This window comes from Neolamprologus multifasciatus, chromosome 6, assembly GCF_963576455.1.
Source record: "Neolamprologus multifasciatus chromosome 6, fNeoMul1.2, whole genome shotgun sequence".
Taxonomy (NCBI): Eukaryota; Metazoa; Chordata; class Actinopteri; order Cichliformes; family Cichlidae; genus Neolamprologus; species Neolamprologus multifasciatus.
In genome coordinates this window covers 8,037,630-8,058,975 of record NC_140444.1, presented here as the reverse complement: position 1 = coordinate 8,058,975, position 21,346 = coordinate 8,037,630, and the positions used below count along the sequence as shown (strand labels likewise).

Below are 21,346 nucleotides of genomic sequence, written 5' to 3'. Positions count from 1 at the left end.
ATCCCTTAAGCCCACTAATATAGTGATATAGCTCAATGGTTTCCAACTCCCGAAATCAAAGAGAAATAATTTTTTGTTTCGCTGGGCAAAAAATATACAGTTACTTACAGTTTCATGCCGCAGGGTTATCATTTCCTCCTAGCGTAATCATCTCATGGACTCGCTGGTGTAGCGCAATGTCCAGTGTGTGTTGTATTACATTTCTCCTTCTATCTCCCTCCCCCTCATCTTTTTTCCTTCCCCTGTCTTCTTCTCAGAGAGGGACTACACTAGTCTATGTGAGAAGCAGCCCATTGGTCGGCTGTTATTCCGTCAGTACTGTGACACAAGGCCAGAGCTGAAGCGCTGCATGGAATTTATGGATGCTGTGGTAAGACTTTGAGTCCATTACAACTACTCTGCATATTCTCCGATATCCTTATAAGTGTTCTTGTGTCTTACAGAACCCCCTTTGTCACCTTCTTGCCAGTCTTTCACTTTCTCCGTCTTTTTTACCTTCATATGTCTATGATTTCTCCCACGAGACCTTCCTGGATCAGGGCCCGCAGAGCAATGGACAGGACAGGAAAGGAAAGTCAGTCCCCTTGCCTGTTCTTGGCAGTCACATAGGGAGGTGGGTGGGGTGGGCGTAGTGGGTGATTAGCGACTTAGAGAAGCTGTCAGGGAGCAGACTCCTCCCCTTCCTCCATGCACTCCTCCATGAGGTCAAGCCAACGTCAGAGGCAGGTCCCCTGGGTGAGCAGGCAAACACAGGCCCAAGCTTGTGTCTAGGCCCCTGATGGTATGCAAGAAGGGAAAACAGGCGAGGAATTTAATGGGGTCCTAGATTTGTGTTGTTTTTGTTTCTTTTAGTTTTAGGTTTTTTTTAAGGTAGGCAGACACATATATATACACACTAACTGACAAATGCTTGAAATTTAATGAGCAACTTTATAGTCGTCAACATGTGCCACGAGTCTCCCCGAGGATTTTGTGTCTTGGCTGATGCGTAGTAGTGCCGCTCAGTCCCATTCGTCTCTGCGGAGCGTATTTTCAAACAAAACACACGGCGCAAAGCAGTCAAACTCCAGACTGTGTCCCTGCCTACAGCCATATTTGACCAAAGACACAATCTGTGATGGTGCAAAGAAGAAAATAGTTCCCAGTTTGCTGCCTTGACTAAAACGAGATGTTTTGTCTTTGCTAACTCTTCACCATTAGTCAGCTGTCCCTGATTTCCTCTGTCCATTAACGCAGCATCTTTCCCTCTTTGCTTCAGCCTTCTTTGCTTTCTTCTCTGTGACTTTGACCTTATTTGGAGAAGTTTTAAAGATGGCTGAATGAGCATGGCTTGCTGTGGTTCCTACAACTTCTGTTTTTCTGTGACAGGCTATGTATCAGCTAGCTCCTGATGAGAAACGGAGGGACTGTGGACTGAATGTTTTAGACACATACTTTAATAATGGGGTAAGATGCACCAACCTGCTCATTTATTTCCAGGGCTGCATGATATGGCCATAAATTATTTATATATTAGTTTAAGTTAATACATCCACTTCCAGATGATCGTCTCATTGAATTTTATTCAGTGTAATAAAACTGCTTAGGGTCTATTTAATTGTTTGTTAACTGGAAATATGCTCAGCTATCGGTAAATAAAGTAAGCTGGAGATAAAATGGTCAAGTCATGCATTTAATTCTGGCTCTTACATGTGTGAATGTGTACTTCACTGTCCCATTAGGTCTTCTTTTGTGTTTTCACTACAGCTGCACAAGGCAGTTATTTTTAAGCTGATTCACATAAATGCTAATGTTCTCACTGACTGAAATGAGTCGGAGCAAACAGACAGGGGAACTTCAATTTGTTTTGTTTTTTTCACTAACAGAAAGATTCAAGCACAATTCTGGTATAAAATCTATTTTCACATCTTCAACAATCTGTGACCACGTTACACTGAGCATGTTCTCTTCTGTCTCTCTGCATCTGTTTGCCTCACCTGCTGTTTTTCTGTCTCTTTAAACCCTCAAGTCGGCAGCCCATCTGCCTGACATACCCCAGGATGTCGTCGCTGGGTGCCGGGAGAGGTTGGAGCAGAGTCCGTGTAAGGAGCTCTTCAATGACTGCACCAAGTATGTTTTTAAATCTAACTTGCTGCTTTTATTTGTTCTTTTATTTGTTCAGCCCTCATGCAGACAGGCTGTGGAGGGAAAATTCAAATGGAATTTTATACATTTATTTATTTATTTATTTTAAATATAATTATTATGATTATTTTTTTTGCCATGGTTGCGTCTGGGCATCTAAGTGCAGGGGCACTAGCAGAATCTTTAGAGAGAGAAAGAGTGTGTGTGTGTGTGTGTATGGACCATTACTCCCTGTCACTGCTGATGATGAGGCAGCGGGCACCTGGAATGCCGTACTACACACAGACACACACACTCGCAAATACGTACGCATAGTTGAGCCAAATGAAAAAGAGCAGTGGGCAGAGAGAGCATCCGGATGGCTGGCATGAAAACAACAGCCACCTCAGTGTTCGCCACATACACACACACAAACAGGTTTACAAACACACACACAAACACACTTGCAGGTGTTTCTCCTTCCTGCTCTGTGAGCCAGGAGAAGCAAACAGACTGGGGACTATTACCCACACATGTACTTCTTATTGAACATACAGTGACACACGTACACCTCAGCGATACTCGGGTATGCGCTCATATTTGTAGTATCATCTCAGTTTGTGTTTTGGTTTCTTAATTATATTACAGTGGTAAGTGCAACGGTAATCATTTCACACATAAAAGGCATATTACATATTTTTAACAGCATATGCTATACTCTGTTGTTATTACTTACAGTCGTTTTAGTGACTTATTCCTAATCCCTAAGATGATTGCACTGTGTGCCGATTGGTTAGCTGATTGCATTTGTTGTTGGATTTGTTTTAGTTAGATTCCAACTGAGTGAATTTAGTTTGGCAAGATGTTTGGAAAACGATAACCAGACTCTAACCAGGCTCTTAAGAAACGCTATGTGGAGGAAAAAGCTTCATGGACCTGAAACAACATGCTTCTTGGTCCAGAAAATTGCAAAGTCCAAAATTCAGAAGCTAACATAGAATCTCCAAAAGATCCAAAGATGCATGACTGTCAAAATAAAACAGGAAACGAGTAAACAGCGAAATACCTAACTCTGAGACAAAAACTTGACAACAAAATACAATGGAACACTAGGGAAGCTAGGTTAACCTGAAACACACAAAGAAGTAAATGCACGTCTATACTAAAATGTAAACAAGAACCCATAGCACAAAGGTAATCGCAACTAAAGATCCAAAAAACAAAACCAAGGATATAGGACTCAGAACACGAAGTCAAAGACCCAGGACCACGACAAGTCTACTATTAAAGAGAGATTATTCTGCCAAATCTCCTGGTGCACATTGTGATTCTGTAATTCTACTAAAGCAGCTTTGCAATTCTTATTTTATCCCGAGTTTGTAAAAGTAATATGATGTATTGGTAAATCTCAAAGGTGATGTTTTCCGATTGTTTGACATTTAACGGTGAACTGACCAAACCCCCTCGGTGACCCAGGTCTGCTTAACACACATTGGGGTCTATTCCTGTATTTTATTTTATTTTTACCAGTTTACTGAAATAATTGTAATCAGTGCCTGGAACTATAATTCATATATTTTTCTTTTGGTACATGAAACAGCATTGCCATGGAATCAATTGGTTGGTTACCAAAAAACAAACAAAAAAACCCAACCTTTCTTTTTAGCATTTAACACCACCAGAAATGTTGCTGTTATCAGTCTCTGGTTGATAAATCACTTGATCACATCGCAGAAGAAGACATTATTAACTGTAGTGTTAAATAGATTCAAGCTTCCTGATGATAAGATCTATGAGGTCATCTTCAGGAAGCTTCTGGGCAATATGCAAATTAATTCGATCCGTGGGCTTCCTTTCTGGGAAGATGGTGCGAAAACCAAGAAAACCACGTTTTCTTTAACTGGATTAATTTAGTTTATGCACATAGCACATAAAATATAAATCTTACTCTAAAACAACAGAAGATTAACAACTCAAATGTATCAGGTTTACATGTAACATGTACAGCATCCATTAAATCAGCGGGCTGATGGAGCCATGTGTTGTCATTGCTGGCAAAATCAAAATTTCTGTGAAGTCTGAGCTCATAACCACAAGGGCAAATGGATTTGGATTGGAAATGCTGTCACTAACCTTTGATTCACTTAAGCTTCACCAAACAGGAGCTCAAGAGAAGTGGGGATCATTGCTGAGAAAACACCCAGCTATGACATCAGCATGCACTCTTGCGTACAGTCAGATATTATCTCCCTCCCTCAGGTATAGGGAACCTTTATGAAAATGTCTGATTGACAGAGCGCGGCCACTTTCACAGACCCATGAAGACAGGAATGCAAAGTTAGCTAGTCAAAGTGGCTGACAGGGACAAGCGTGCGGTTGCCAGAATGTTTTGAGGCAGTGATTAATTTTTCCCAAAAAGTTTCCTCGACCCGATGATTTTAATTGAGTATGAAGTTTTGTTTAGTTTATCTAAAGCTTATTCACATATCTTAATTTTCTCTGTGTTGGGGAGATTTGCTTGAGGGTTTAGAGGCTGAGTGAGCAATGCAGACACACAGCAGGAGGTGGTGTGTGAAGGAAAAAGTTGGCAAATGCATGAAGAAGTGAGGTGATGTGGTTTGTGCCGGACTAAAACTGGGACCTTTATTGGTTATGTTTAAGATGAGCAAAACCCAGAAAAACCTCCACAGAGCCTCTCATCTCATGTCATGTTCAGTTAGGCAAGTTTCCTTCTTCCTGCATAAATGTCTTCCTCCAAGTTGTCCAAAGGGCATCAGGGAGAGCAGGGAAACGGCGTGAGAAAGAGGATAACCAGAATACTGCGCTTTTGTTGATGTGAGAAGCACAGCATCTGCTCCATTTCTTGACTGGATTCAAAACTCAGCAGGCGATGAAGTGATAAGTCTGAAGAAATGCGGAGCATGAGGACGCATCGTTAGAAAACCTACACAGAGTAAGGAAAGGAGGACGAAAGGGAGAATTAGGGGAAAAGTGAGGAGAAATGGAAAGAGAGTGTGAAGGAGAGCGGGGCAAAACGGCGAGGAGAACAGCACAGGCACGTGTTGAAGCCGTGCAGCAGCAGCTCAGATGTTTTTGAATGGGATTCCCGTCCAACTCTGGTCATCACTTCTTCCTTTCACTATCATTATTTGTATTATTCCGTTGTGTAACTTCATATTTTATTCCGATGTGTAATTCTGAACCAGCGTTTGCTCCGTTGTTTGTTTTTTTTCCTCTCAAAGGGAAAACCTGTAGGAAAGCATGGTGCTGCACGTGTGAACGTGACTTTTGGCAGAGCTGCACTCCCACTAACAGAAATATATTAGCTCACTTGTGGATTTTTATTTTTTTATTTTCTTGGTGCAGTGGAACATATTGTTATGTCATACTGAGAGTAGTGTGTGTGTGGCCCATCTCGTGTGTATCGGGATGTTTTGTGTATCCGCTGTGTTGACAAAGGTCTCGCTGCTGATTTTTCTTCCCTCTTCTTGTCTTCTCCCGCTCCCTTTGTTTAACAAAAGCCATATTGTAGCTGTGTTTATTTCTACTCCCAGTGATGGCTGTCTGCAGCTCTGCTCAGCTCTTTCCTTTCTGGAGCCCCTTTCAGGCCTGTCAAACCGATAAGCGAACAGAATCTGGGAGGAAATCGTTTTTGTTTCTTGATTTCTTCAGTGACAGAGTGGAAACTGAAGTTTGATACACAAGGAACAAGAAACATGCTAATGCACGTGTTTAGGAGAAAGATTTTATGTCCACAAACCCCTTGTAGGCTGAGAAACAACAAAGGGTAGATTGATAAAATCCTGTCGACACTCTACTCCTGCAAACAATTCAAATGGATGTTCACTTAATTTACAGAGCAACTGAGTTCCATAATGACATAACTCAGTTTTCTTTCACACAGCCGAGGGTGCTTCCCCGATGGAAACTCTCTACTCTCAAGTCTTTTTGCCAAGAACAGCTACTCCAGCACTGTTGGTAACCACAGGCAGCTATCCTTGTCCTCCTTAGTGATGAAGTAATTTTAAAATATGGTCAAGGAAAATCTGCAGGATAAATATGAGTATATCTTTGACATTTGGGTGGCTGAGGAGAATGTGTGCTGTAACTCTGGTTTTTAGTCATGTGTTGTTGGCTGGTAGAGGAGGTTGTGATCACACCGGGCAGTGGTTGTCATGACTGTCCCAGAGTATTTGTTATTTCATGTGGGGTTTTTGTAGTTTGGGAATAGTGCAGCTTGTGTCACAAGGATAAATGTAATGAAGATGATTACTGCTTGCTTTGAAGAAACTTTGATAATTTTGCATCATGTTGACTATTATAGTTGACTGTTAAATGGCTCAGAGGGGTACTGTAAGGAGTCTTTGGGAGTCTGTTTTATTGTTTAATAATTAAATTGTTATTTTTTAAGCTGATGTTTGCATTGCGTCCTGGGGGTTTGGATTGCTAAGGTCCATCTTTCATGGAAAGTTTAGTTAATTTAGTATCTGCATATGACTCCTCTCTCTGTTTAAATTATTAATCCGTATTTGGATGAGATGAAGAATGGTTAAAAAGCTCCATCTGTGCACAAACACAAATACCTTCTAATTTGTGACAGACTATTAAAATATTTCAATTTCTCACCAGAACTGAAGCATAAAGTCCTTGAAGAGTCTGCATCAAACAGCAAGTCAAAATCCATTAAAAATGAACCCAAAGACTCCAAAACCACAAATATGGTTAAGAGGTCCAGTTCAGCTAGTTGAGGTGACGCCAGACAGCTATCGACTGTAGCTGCCGATAAAGTTTAAGCCCTACCGGCATTTAAAGATGAGTTAGAAAAAATGCTCCCATCCTATGATTATTATTGAAGGGGAAGCTGCCCATAGGGACGAAACCCTTTTTAAAATATTTATAAATGTTTGTACCAGGCTAACAGTGACCTTTTTATCTTGATAACTTTTCAATGATGACTGACTCAGCCGAATTGCAGTTTTGCCATTTTCTATGTTGGTAGAGACTTTAGCAATAGAAACTGACCTTTCATTTAAATCAAGGGGCAACCCCTGGATCTAAAAAAAAGTAGTTAAAAACTGCATTTCCTCATTGTGTCAGGCTGGTTATTTGAGGCTGGTTTGAAAAAGGCTCTTTGAGACATTTTTTTATAGATGACAAAGCTAATAATATGACTTGCTGTGTAGTATAGATTATCTAAGATGTTTGTGCTTCTGTTACTATTTCATTAGTCTGTTATTTAGCACTAAATAGTTGATATGCGACTCTAACCGGTCGCAGCAGATGGCCGCCCCTTCCTGAGCCTGGTTCTGCCGGAGGTTTCTTCCTGTTGAGGGTGTTTTTCCTTCCCACTGTCACTTGCTCATAGGAGGTCATATGATTGTTGGTGATTTGGCGCTATATAAATAAAATTGAATTGAATATGTGTGTCTGTATGCTGCATCTGTACAGATTAAGAATGCAGTTTGCTAACTAAGCTAGCTAACGTTAACTGATTGTTCAGCACTCCACCCTTTCATCCATAACAGTTACTTCTGGGTTTTTTTTAAAGAGCAGCAACGCTGAAGCTTCAAAATGCAGAATCCAAAGCCACTGGGTGACGTCCTGGTGGTTATGTCAGTCTACTTTTTAAAATATGTAATCTGCCAACACTCAACGCAAGCACAGTAGATAGCTCAGCCTTGACAGGCTGATAACTCAGCCTGTTTAGCTCACCGCTTTAGTGTCAAGAGATGGTGTTTAAGTCAAACATCTGTGGTGAGACCATTGAAAACAGACACTGATCTACGAGGATGACGCACGGATGTCAAAGAGTCGTGTCCTAACAACTCCCAGCGGAGTGCCAGTTTATGCACGGCTAGGAGACGGTGAGACTGTCACCCTTCGTGACCCTGCAGAGAGTTATATTTTTGCTGGGTGTTAGTGGCTTCCGTCTTTTGCTAAGATTTTAAGAAAAATGCAGTCCTTTTTGTGTGTGTGTGTTTCCAGACTTACACCCACATTCACGTGGCAGGTAAAATGAGATTAGATGTTCCGCTGAACCTCAGACTCAATAAAAACCGGTTTCCATAAATCCCGTTTCCTGGTTGAACTGAGTGGAACTTCCCTGCTCAAAGGCATTTTTCGTTTTTCATGGTGGCATATTGACATTCAGTGTTTTCCATCTTTCCACTGAGAGTGACTTTTGAACTCTGCAATGTCCATGGCACACACAAAAGTTCACAGATATATACAGATGTGGCCGTATGTAATCCAGTGGGTATTCAGTCAAAGGATGTGTCTGTTTGTAGTCACTGCCAAGGTTTTAAAAAAAAGGAAGCGTTTAGGGGTAACATGAAATCTGGGTTTTTTCCTGGTTTACTCTGACATGTAAGATGTTATTGTTATATTTGATATGTTATTAAAATGGTCACCACTCCCCCTTCTCTGTCTCTCCTTTGCTCCAGAATAGTTCGTGATTATCTGAGTGGAGCTCCATTTTCCTCCTACCAGGAGTCCATGTACTTCTCTCGCTTCCTGCAGTGGAAATGGTTGGAGAGGTGGGTAGTCACAGCGTATTACACACTTGGAAAAGCAAACATGCAAAGCATGTACATTAAGATTTACATCAAAAACGTGACATGCACATACTAAACATTCCCTGTTCAGGTCTACTAAGGCTGAACAATTACTGTCTTTGTCTGTCGCTAAAGCAGTAAAAGAGATATATAACGAAAAAGTAAATATTAAAGTATAGCAGCAGGAACGGTTTTTGCACTAAAACAGGTGGTGGTGCCAATCGGTGATTCTGTGTGAGTGGTTAATAATTGATGATGCTTTGCATAATGGCTTTGAAACCAAAGCAGGGTGGAAACAGCAGTCATCAGGGTGGATTAATAATATATTAGACCATTACTCTGTCTGCAACATCACATGGTCTGTGAAAATGAAATAAACTCCTATTTAATGTCTCCTCTGTGTTTTGTCTCTCTGTCTTTATCCCTTTCTTATTCCTCATTGCACCTCTGCAGGCAACCAGTAACCAAAAATACCTTCAGACATTACAGAGTACTAGGAAAAGGTGGATTTGGCGAGGTAAGAAATGAGGAATAAATAATGTTTTATAAGGTGGAATTATAGTGACTAAAGTTATAGTTAAACTTTAATGAGTTAATTGGCTACAAGTAACCGTTAACTGTCAGTTAATGCACCAGCGTTTGTCGCCACTCCAGTGATGCTGGGTGGGAAAATCTGCAGTGTGACCTATTAACTTCCATTAGTTATATTTTAGGGGCGTGTGTTTTATTTTTAATGCGCATGTGAGTGCGATCACGTTTTTTTTCGCTGCTTGTTTTCCAGGTTTGTGCCTGCCAAGTACGTGCCACCGGTAAGATGTACGCCTGTAAAAAGCTGGAAAAGAAGCGAGTGAAGAAAAGAAAAGGTGAAGCAATGGCACTAAACGAAAAACGCATTTTAGAAAAAGTTAACAGTAGTTTTGTAGTAAGTACTACTTTTTTCTTATTCAACCTTTCAACCGAATTTTACCTGTTTTGCCCGTCTATGTGCGAGACCGTGCATGCGTGAATGTAAGAGCACTGTCGGCTGCAGGATCCTGCAAATGAAACGGAATGGCGTGTTTGCAAAGGCTGTCGATCAGCTCTTAAAGATAGACGCCACAACTCGAGCTCTGTTTGTTTAGTGAGGTTGTGAGCCACAGTGGAAAAAGACTTGATGAGATAAAACTACAAAAGGGGGGAAAAGACGCATGATCTTATTGAACAGTGGCAGGTGAGAGCATTCTGCGGGGCGTTTAGGGAGGATGTGGAAACACGTTGACAAGTTCAGCTGCGCTCGCTGATTGTGCTGCAGCAATCGAAGCCAGCTTGGTTATTTTCATAAGAAACCTGCTATTCTGCAAACACGCCAGATTTGATTTCATTTGGAGCATACTGTCAGCCCTCAATCATCTGTCAATGCATTACTGAATTTGACTGAAATCTGTTTTGTTCCTGTGTATTTTTAAATTAATTTCTTTTTATTTTTTTGCCTTCTTGGGGCAGAGGTGTTAAAATAATGCTCCCCCCAGAATTCTGTGATGGTTTACTTTAAGATTGCCACTCTGTGACATCTCAGCATTATGTCACAGACACTCTTAAGTTTCTCAGACATTCCTGCCATATGTGACTGGAATTCATTTCACCAAAACAAATCTGTCATCAAGTAAAAGCAGCATGTTAAAGTGTGTAACCCAAATGTGATATTTAAGGAACTGAAAATTCTGAGGAAGCATCAATCTGAGGAACAAGCTAAAACGATCTCCAGAGAACGCCACAATAGTATTGGTGCCACCTTCATCAGGAAATGGCATCAAAATTGTTCTTCCTTGTTGTCCAACCGCACCACCTAAAACAAAGGCCGTTAGAAATGTTGAATTGTTTTTAAAAAGAGAACCCGCGGTATCTGAGTTGCAGACACAAGTCACATTTTAGCAGAGCAGCTGCTTGCAGAATGAAATGGTACAGTATCCTTTCTCTGAGCATGTGTGCCAGCCTAAGGAAAAGAAAAATCATTAGCCTGCCACTGTGCCTCCGGCTCTTAGTGATGCCATTGCTCTTGGCTGATTTTCCTATGGAGGATTTCTATAAATTGAACCATAGGCATGAGTAAGCAGTGGTTTTTGGCTAGCAGCGCATCGGAAACCTTTTTAGGGAGTCACCTACCGACAGGTGACAAATTAAAGGAAAAAACAACATAGAGTGTCGTGGTGTGGTATTGGATTGCCACATGCTAACAGAACAGCTTCACTGTGCCTTTGAACTGACTCTCCAAGTCTGTAGAGGTCTGCTGGATGGATGGAACACAATTCTTTTGAGATACTCCCTCACTGCATGATTTGAAGTGTGCTATATAACACTTTGTTCCAAAATATGTTAAGGCCATAACATATGACTTGAATCACTTTTAGATTCGTTAAACCATTTAGTAAACCCTCGTGTCTTTAGGACAAAAAAAAAGAGACCATTCACATCAGGATAAAAATGTTTCTTCATTGTATAACCGCAGTAACACTACAGTCACTCTTGCATCTATGAAAGCATGCTAGCACAATGTAACAGAACCACCAGATTCCCTTGCTGTAGAGGTTATTGTTAAATCTTTTAATTTCAGTGCTATACCAAAAGGAGAAGTCTACTACTAAAAGAGATATCGTATTAGTCATGGCTCATGTTTAAAGTAGGACTTTACTAAGCGATAGTTTTGTGGAATAACTGAGTTGACTTCTCTTGCCCCCCTTTTCTGTCTGACTGTGCATACCTGTCTAGCAGTGCACTGCTTCGTCTTGTATTGCGCTCTGATTTTCTTTATTCCCCTTTCAACATGTCATGAATATAAAAAATGAAATGCTTGAATTTTTTGATCCAGCTTAAATACTACATATTCCCATCAAGACTCCGATCCCACTGGAAAACCGGGGATGTGTGCCTCTCTTTCCATTTCGTCCAGCTGCATGCACAAACACATCTCAGGTGCTCAGGCCGGAAAAGAAAGCTTAGCTTTGGCTCAGTGTTGCTTCTTATTTCAAAACTGATTGTTCCAAAGACAACAAAATTACACCAAGTCCTCATTTAACATTCTTGGAACATGGTAAGGAGTGGCTAATACTCATGTAAATGTCTGGTCTGTATGCAGTGTGTACTTTGTGCATAAAGGAAAAATACTGTGTGACTTTGACTTAACAGTGATATTTATCTGTAGTACAGTAACCTGGCTGTCCTGCAGCTCAGCCTCAAAGCCTGTCCATGTTCACTGTTTGAATGTACTGGCTGCCGTTTGAGTTGTACTACACGCTGGATTTGCTGGTTTGTGATGCAGCATGAGCTATGTAGCCTGTCCTTGTTTGAGTGAGTCATGGCACAAGCATGTGTACGAGCATGCATGTGCACACACATACACACGCACACACACAGGCTAGAGTGGGCTTGTTACAGAACCTCAGACTTGCAGCTCTTGTCACCTGGGATTGGCACATGATTCTGTGTGTGTGCGTGTTTGTGTGTGTGCGTGTTTGTTCGCGGTGCTGCAGGCAGAACTGATGACTCTTCATGTGCCTCTCTACCTACGAGAGCAGCTCTGTTGCCTAGCAACACTGACCAAACAGCAGTAGCAAGCAGAAGAGTCAAGTGCTCTCTCAAACCCCTCATTTCTCTCTCTCTCTCGCTATTCTTCTTTACCTTTTTGTGATCACTGCATGGTATTAGTCAGTGCATACTGTTAGTTTGCTGTATGTTTTAACCAATAACCCATCCGCATATTCTTTGTGTGTGGGTGTGAGACACGGAGCAGGGTGACCCTGCTTTAAAATTTCCAGCAGGTGAGGATGAGGTAGAGCTGCCTCACTGCGATGCAGATTTGACTCACTATCATATCATATTGAATTTTTTTTTGATACCGGTACCAATATGATGAAATTATTATATAATATATATTTTTTCCCCTGCAGATAAGTCAGACTTGTAATTTCATGTTTTTCCATAGAAGAACAGCATGAAAATACAAAGATAAATATGAGAATTATCTGAATATTTCTATTATTTTTGCTGACATTTTTTATTCATATTCTTTGAAACAGGATTTTTCCCTTTTCACAGTAAAATGCATAAGAATAAATGAAATAAACCACACTTCTACGAAAATGCTTAACTTTTAGGCAAAGGAGTAGAGCTCAGAACGTTAAGGGTCTTGCTGCATGCGTGTAAACCATAAATACAGCAAGACAAAAGCTGAACTGATAATACTAGAGTAGCAATTACTGAACATTTGATTACACACTTGAACGTCTTCGATATTTGGGAGAGTTTTTGGACGTCTGCTCATAGTGATTCATACATTTTAATGAATCACTAAGCAAACTAAAAGGCTTTTGTGGTGCCACAATAAATCGATGTATTTTGCCAGCACATAAACAAGAATTTAGAAAGATTATTTACTTTGGTTTGGAGCACATATTTGTGTGTTTGTTTAGGTACATTTTGTATATGAGTGTGTGTGTTTTGTTCACTTGGCCCATGAGAATATTTCCCATCTCCTTTTGTGGTTTGTTTCTGACTACATGCTCTAGCAGATGGAAATCCTCCTGATGGCAGCAACATCCTGCTTGTACACAACAACGTATGCGCACTCTGTACCCTGTGTGTCACTGACCCACAGGGAGGGGAAATGAAGGGAGGCTGGTGGGAATGAGGGAAGAAAAGAGATGGATGGTGGGATTAGAGAGAGGATGATTTTCTGTATCTGTTATATATCTCCTTGTTTCTTTTGTGTACATTCTTGACGTTCCATTCTGGATAATGGATGATTATTTGGGACATTAAGCAAACCAAATAAAGCAATTATGCTCTTCTAGCCACTCACTAGTCTCTTAGCACTTCTCTTCCCTCTTCCTCCAGCACACTCATGCCTTCTTCAACATTTTCTCCTTTCTTCTTGCCTCCTCCCATTATTACCTCTTCCCCAAATTTGCCTCCCTCCCCTAGGTTAGTCTAGCATACGCCTATGAGACCAAGGATGCGCTGTGCCTGGTGCTGACCATAATGAATGGCGGTGACTTAAAGTTTCACATTTACAACATGGGGAACTCAGGCTTTGATGAGCAAAGAGCCATCTTCTACGCTGCTGAGATTTGCTGTGGCCTTGAGGACCTGCACCGTGAGAGGATAGTTTACAGGTAAGCTCACACATGGTATCAGAAAAAAGTTTGGAATAGGTGTAGATAGTAAATTAAACAGTAGCCCCATATTATGGGTGCCATGCTGGTTAACACTGCCGCCTCACAGGATGTTTATCCTAGGTTCGATTTCACGGGCTGGCTTTTGGCCTTTCTGGGTGGAGTTTGCATGTGCTGCTCATGACTGCGGCTCTCTCCTGATACCGTGGCTTTCTCCCTAAGTTCAGAAATGTGCTTATTAGGTTAATTGGTAATTCAAAATTGCCTGTAAGTGTGAAGGTTTGACCTGTGCAGGCTGTACCCCACCTCTTGTGGATATGCTCCACATGGATGGATGGATTTGACATCATATTTGCTGCACTGAGCTTAGGAGCTGGGAATTGTTCACAGATATTTAAGGATCTGTGTCTCTGTGGACGATATTGTGAGGTTTAAAGCCCTAGAACCACGTTATGTAAGCATGTTGTGGTACAAGAGTATTTGCTTACAGCTGGCTAAATGCCCTGGCATTTAAAGTTCAGCTTACTCTCATGTGAATCGTTACCAGTAAAAGGAAAAAAAAAATAGATTATGTCTTTTGGGGTTCTGAAAGGAACTCTCTAAAGTCAGAAATAACCGTGATGTTTTCACAGTGATGCCATCAAAGTTACCGGTAACACGACGCCTAACAGGCTGGACGTAAAGTTTGAGAGGGAATGGTTTTGACTCAAATTTTAAGATTTTGCACTTTTTGATTTGGTTCTCACTAAAGGATATCTCGGATTAAACTCTGCCAACTTTACCGAAGTATATTGCAAATTCTTAGGATACTATTTTAAAGTGCTTGTAAAACCTTTGGAAAGTTACAAAGGCTAAAGTCCATGCCCAACATTACTTCTGGTAGTTCAGTTCTCTCAAGTTCAAGATCCTGATAAATCACCTGATCTCAGTGCTAACCCACATCACCCAGTGGCTCAGCTAAGATCCTTGTACAAATCTAACTAGTAAATCTCACATAAGGCATGCTTTAAGCTGCCTTATCCTACCTTCAGTATAGATCTGCAAGCTGCTTGGAACCCAGCTCCATATTTCATGTCATGTTTCCATATTTGATTGTGGCTGACTGTCATGTTGCTGCTCCCCTGCCTCTGCCTTTCCAAGTATGTGAATGGAAAGGTGAAGCCTTCTGCCAAATATGAATTACTGCAGATGGAATAGAAATTGTTTTTGCCTATAGTGGTCTTAGATGAAATGTGGTTATTTTCAACATCAGAAAACACTGCAGTTAAGCTGCAAAAAAGTTTGTTTGTAGTCCAAACCTTTCTTGTATCTATGTAACTGTAATACCCACTAAGAGTATACTTTAAAATGCAGTTAAACAAAGAATGAAGAGCTGCCCCAGCTAAATCCAGATGCACCCATCTGCACCTGGATAGCCTGCCATTGTTTCCTTGATAGAGCTGGTTTTCATCACTTTTAACTGTGAAATGTCTGAGCTACAGCACACCAAATTTTCTGTTACCGGCTGCAAAAGCAAGCACGCGTCCAATGAAATTAATATGTAGGAAATATACAATATCCAAACATGATATATATTTGGAGATACATTAGAGTGTGGCTAAGGGTAAATTGGACTAATATTACCGCCTGTTTATTCTTCTCCACTCTGTGTACTTCTATAAACTGTATTTTAAAACAGCAGAATTCCTAATAAACCCATTCTCCCTGACACGCTTTTCTGTTTGTCTAATCAGACAAGGGAACAACTGTAAAATAGTGACAGAAGCTCATAAAGACTAATGTAAACCAGGCAGTATTATAAAGCTATTCTTCAATCTGCAGCTATTAAGTGTTAAAATCCTGAAATTGTACTAATTATGCCGTGTGACAAATTTATGTCTGTGCTGCAATGTTAGCTATATTTTTCAGCTACTGTGAGGGCGTAACCTTCTGGCCTAGGCTTGTGTACCATCTTAATTTTCTGTAGCTGCATTAGGATGTTCCTTTTTATAAAGAAAAAAGTCACATTTAGATTAAAAATAGATGACATATATAAACATAAAAGTCTAACTTGGGATTTCCAAGTCATCACAGCCATCAAAAGTCTCAGTGGCTCTATACTGTGGTTGGAGCTATAGTTTAACCTTACGCCATTATGTAACCAGCTGTGCCTCATTTTTGTCATTCCAACAGACCAGTCAAAGCAAACTGGGCTTTGTATGAGTTCAGTCTGACCTTAAAGAAACAGGAACTATAATAGTGCATAACAGGCCAGGGGTGATAAGAGGCAGTGCAACGATGTACAGTAAGAGAATAATAATAATGTGCGTTTTGAAAACAAATTTAACCCAGCAGAGTAATATAATATGGATACATTGAGGAAAAAGACCTAAGTGGCAAACTTCAGTGCTCAAGATGGCTGAAAAAAACAACAACAAAAAACCCCAGCACTATTTCCAACCATTTATTCCAGCTCTGGTGTTATGAAGCGATTTATTCCACCGGAGGGTAACAGTGGGAAGGGTGCAGAAGGAAATCTTGAATGATGAAGTGTGACCAGATTAATGGTGTACTGATTTCAGTGAGGTGTAATTCACATGTCAAACTCAATGGGGCCTGAGAGTAATGTTAACATAAACACTGATGTTCTTAAAAGACCCACATGCACATGGCCGGTGTAGTTATAACAACATGCCGTGCGTCTTGATCTCAGCATGTGTTACAGTAACCTTCACAGTTGGCATTGTGGTTTTAAGTTGGCAGCAGTCCGATAGATTTGATTACAAAAGAGTAAAATAACATGTTGGTGTGCAAGTTAAATATAATAGAATAGAATAGACTGGGCTTAATTAAAAAAGGCTTAAGTTTTAAAGCTTCAGCCAGGAGATTACAGGCCGGTGCAATAAATGAAGCAAATAAAGATATATGATACATGAAAGGCTGTAGTAGCTCAAGAAGAGAAGAGGCGACTAAAGAAAACAGAATAGTAAATTCATAAATAATACAAATATTTATCCAAGGCTTTAATGTTCTCTCCCTGTTGTTAAAATGATCACAAAATCAGAATTCATCTCTAATGTGTAATTTTTTTTTCTCTTTACAGGGATCTGAAACCTGAAAACATCCTTCTGGATGACCGTGGTATGTCCTAGCTCTTTTTTCACATTTACTTCATGTGTGTGCCAGGGCCATTTTTTTTGTTTCGGCGTTATTTTTTTTTCTGTAACTTGTGGCTCATGATGTCCAAAACAAACACGCACTTTGTAACTTGTCGTGTTCGTAATGTTCAAGCTCAAGCACAGCAGCAGAACGTCTCCCCATCTTTTGGGGCTGAAAAGTCATCTCAAGTTTCTCACATCACGCTCTTTCCTCTGACTAACTCTTAGATCATTTATTCTCCAAATTGGGCATATCTTGAAATTGAGGAATGTGCTCATTTTTAGCACTGCTCTTTCCCCCTCGTTCTCCTTCTCCCCGCTTCTGTTTAAAGTCAGTGTAACGCGGCCATTTCCACGGCACTGTGGATGTCTTGTGTGCATGTTGTCGTGTGCCTTGTAAGTTATAACTTGAAAATTATTGTTAGGAAAGCATGCATTTAAATCTGAAACATAAATTGAACACTCTCTCATTTTGCGATTTATCTGTGGGTATCGTTTAGGACATATTCGAATTTCAGACTTGGGCCTTGCTGTGCAAATCCCTGAAGGGGAGACGATACGAGGGAGAGTAGGCACCGTTGGATACATGGGTAAGAACTGGTTCCTTTTCATTGCATTGTGCCCAGTGATGTCGATCTTCTTCCTCCTTTTTATTCTCAAGTCTTTGCTCAGTGCACTGATTTAGCAAAATCACAGCACTGTTCTGCTAACTTCTCTTCACATGTATTGGGTTTCCTTATTTAAACTTCAGCATCTGTCTCAGTTCTCGTTATGCCTCCGATACACTGGAAGAGTTTGACAAGACTTGTAAAAGAGCAAAGTCTGGCACATTCTCACATCTAAAAACAATGTGCAAGTATGTTGAGGTGATTGTTGTTATTGTGAAGTCGTGCTACATAAATTAAATTGAACTGAATGTGCCATATGTTAGAGTCGAGACAGAACAACCTGTGATAATATTATTCTGTTTTATTGTATTGGACATACTGGCAGCTCTTGAATTTTATGGCCACCTGAGACCTAATGATGAGCACACCACGTCCTCTCATTTTGTGACACTGTCAGTAAAACGGGCCGTGTGTATGGTCGTTTTTTGGCAACGCTGAAATTTCTGGAAAAAAGCGATTTGACGTTAAGCCAACACTTCAAGTTCCGATTTTACAGCTGTCTGTCAGTTTTCCTCACCCTTCATGATTCCTTCCCGTTTCAGCACCCGAGGTGATCCAGAATGAGAGCTACACCTTCAGTCCAGACTGGTGGGGGCTGGGCTGTCTGATCTTTGAGATGATCCAGGGCCAGTCACCTTTCCGCAAGCGCAAGGAACGTGTCAAGCGTGAGGAGGTGGACAGACGAGTGCGGGAGGACCAGGAGGAATATTCCGATAAGTTCTCTGAGGAGGCGAAAGACATCTGCAGACAGGTGAGGCTGAAGAAATGACAGCGAGAGTTTTGAGAATAGGTGAAAGGTGGAGGGACGGGAACCAACTGCAAATGAAGATACAAAGTGATGTGGTGGCAGCAACGAGTTAATATATTGAGGTCTTTTTAAATAACGTGTCATTATTGTCATATGTAGCAACTTTTATGTTCTGAGTAGCATGATTTCTTTCTTTGTTCATTTATTCGCTTTTATTTGGTTTAAAGCAAAACTTGTTTGCTGAATTTTACAGTAAAGTTATGTTACTACAAATTCTTAATTTCTAAATTACTATAAGATCTTTAAAGAGGTGTTTTTATTTTATATATTGAGTTAACTTGGACCAAATTCTACACATTAGTTTTTAACTATATTCATTCATTCAGTTCAGGTAGGAAGGAGAAAATTAGTGGGTGAGAGGCAAGCCAAGATTACTGTACTGCACATTTTTTCTGTCAGTGTGTGCCTAGTTCTCTGTTTGTGAAAAAGCTACACTGTTTACACTGAGGTAGACGACTACACTGCTCATAAACTTAAGGGAACATTTGATTTGAAGTAAGTTAAACTTCATCTTTCTGTCAAGTTAGGAAGTATTCAAAAGTTCTGAATCTGTCACCTGCTTTGGTGGCAACAGGTGCACTGGAGAGGCAGCAACCACAAAACCCCTCAAAAAGGGAAAGGGATTGCAGAGACTATTGCTATCTCGGTAGCCCTGTGACTGGTTTTGCTTTTTGCTAATGTCCTTGTCACTGCTGTTAGTATGAGACCTGTAACTGTACCTGTAGCCCATTCATGTTCCACAGTTAGTCCAGCTGTTCCAGAATGACACCTATGTATCTGCTGTCATAGGAAGCTTTGCAATGTCTCCCATCAGTATCCAGAGCAGTGACCTGGAGAAACTGGGGTTGAGTTGGTGGAGGGTTTATCAGTTTTACCTTTATTTTAGCTGACATAGCTGCTGATCCTGGAAACAATGATATTTTTCAGTTTAGTTATATATATATATATATATATATATATATATATATATATATATATATATATATTTTATTAGGGGTGCAACGATACTCAAAATTCAGGTTTCGGTTTGATACTTTGGTGTCACTGTTTGATATTTTTTCGATACCAAAAAATGTTCATGCCTTTTTAATTTGTCATTTATTAAAATTATAAATATATATTTTAACTCAAAAGTACAGTTTTTAAATGTAATGTTGCTAAAACAACAAAATAAAAAAATAAAAAAAAGTAAATAAATCTATCTGATCGAGAAATCCCTTATCTTTGGAAAAGAGAGTTTATTACAGAGAAAATAAAAGCTATACTATACGCTTCTTCTGGGCTATATTCTCAGCAACATATTAAACATAGCAGGTCCCCATAAGGATAATCATGTGCTAACGGCTGAGTAAATGACTCCGGTAAAGTTTGTAGCATGCGTGCTTGTTGTTTTTGTCTGCTTCCACTTGTCTTTGCACTAGGATGATGTCGGCGTAAATGTCCATCACCGTTAATCTCGTTAAAATGACTTTAACGTCATAACGCGGAAAATCTCTGTTAACGAGATACCGCGGATTGCCCCGTGCGTGGGGCTGGACGGCGTCAACACGTTAACAAGCTAACTGTGCTAACGCTCCCACCAATTGAGCATTGCGTGGCACATCCAACATACTGTTTTACTTTTGTCCATGACGCACTTACCATCAGGGTCATACGTCACATGAAAACCAAGATAGTTCCAAACGCCAGATCTGAATGAGGGTGGGGGAAGTTCAATTTCGGGTAGCTTGATGCAGTTGCCATGTTGCAACGAGCTTAGCTTCTGTCTTGCTAGCTTGCGCTGCGCTCGACAGTGCAGCCTAGGCGGAGTAGTCGAACGCAGATCCACTGAGCTCTCAACACAGACAGCATCGTCAGAAGAAATTGCCATGCCTAGGTATTCTTAGTCTATCTATCGATCCCAATTCACAGGAATCACAATTAATGCTGTAGTATTGGTCAGAATTCAGCTTGCAAACAGTGATCACCTATTTTATCTTGTGCCTCCAGGTCAAGGTCATGCATGTTGTTTTATGGGTAGCCATGGATGCTTTTGGTTGGATGTTGTTTTTATTTTTTCCTTTTGTGTCATTGCGGATTGTGACAGTCAGCTTTTGGATGGTATGTTTAAGCTGTGTGCTATATGATGTTCCTGCATTCCCTGCCTTTCTTTTCTGCTCTGTGCGCCTCAACGCGGCTCCTGTCAAAAATAGACTTTCAGAGGAGTTGCATCTCGTGGAATCACACCACTGGCTTGGGCGAGCACCCTCAGTTTTACTGGCTGGAATTCACTGTAAAGACAAAACAGTGAGCTGAAAAAGGCTGAAAAGCTTTGTTTACCTAATTCACATGATACATGGTCATTTCACCCTGTGTCTCAGTTTGTTTAAGGAGATGAGCTGCTTCTTTCAGCTCACTTAGCTTATCTCCCCCCCCCCCCTCCTCTGTCTGACACAATCTCCATGATGGAGCCACTGAGCTGCTCTGCTTATAAGCAGCATTGGTACTTTTTTTTGTGTGACGCCGTGGAACATTGTGACCCACGGTTCAGCAGATTTAAAGACTCCCCAGGGAGAGGAGGAGTTGGGGGAGCAGGGAGACGAAAGGGTTCAGCAAGAAATGGGAGAAAGATAATAAGGAAGAGGAGAGAATCCAGCAAAGGAGAGGGGTGGGGGTGGTGGGGGACCATATCTGCTGTGCCAAAGAGATGGCTATTACCACATCCCAAAATAGACAAGTGATGTGAGTTTTCAAGAGGAGAAAGCGAGAGTGAAAATCTGCTTTGAATCCTGGTGTAAATTGGACGAGAGTTGCACAAGGACAAGGGAAACGAAGGACAACCAGAGAGAGAGAGAGCGTAAAAATGTGGTGAAAAGTGAGACGCCGCTGGGTTGTTGGTTGTGAAAGCGATCGGCATCAGGGTGACAACGGGGCCAGTGAGAGTGTCTGC

At 40.8% G+C, this 21,346-nt stretch overlaps 1 protein-coding gene across 3 annotated transcripts in view; it reads left to right on the top strand.

The window, feature by feature from the left end:
- grk4 (G protein-coupled receptor kinase 4) overlaps positions 1–21,346 on the top strand; it is a 54,033-nt gene that overhangs the window by 22,977 nt on the left and 9,710 nt on the right. For all 3 annotated transcript variants that reach the window (XM_085161909.1, XM_085161910.1, XM_085161911.1), the window contains 10 exons: positions 258–370; positions 1,369–1,446; positions 2,009–2,109; positions 8,547–8,639; positions 9,111–9,174; positions 9,439–9,579; positions 13,614–13,804; positions 16,887–16,924; positions 17,442–17,531; positions 18,152–18,360. In XM_085161909.1, coding sequence (XP_085018035.1) covers positions 258–370; positions 1,369–1,446; positions 2,009–2,109; positions 8,547–8,639; positions 9,111–9,174; positions 9,439–9,579; positions 13,614–13,804; positions 16,887–16,924; positions 17,442–17,531; positions 18,152–18,360 — 1,118 coding nt within the window. The remainder of the gene's footprint in view (positions 1–257; positions 371–1,368; positions 1,447–2,008; positions 2,110–8,546; positions 8,640–9,110; positions 9,175–9,438; positions 9,580–13,613; positions 13,805–16,886; positions 16,925–17,441; positions 17,532–18,151; positions 18,361–21,346) is intronic.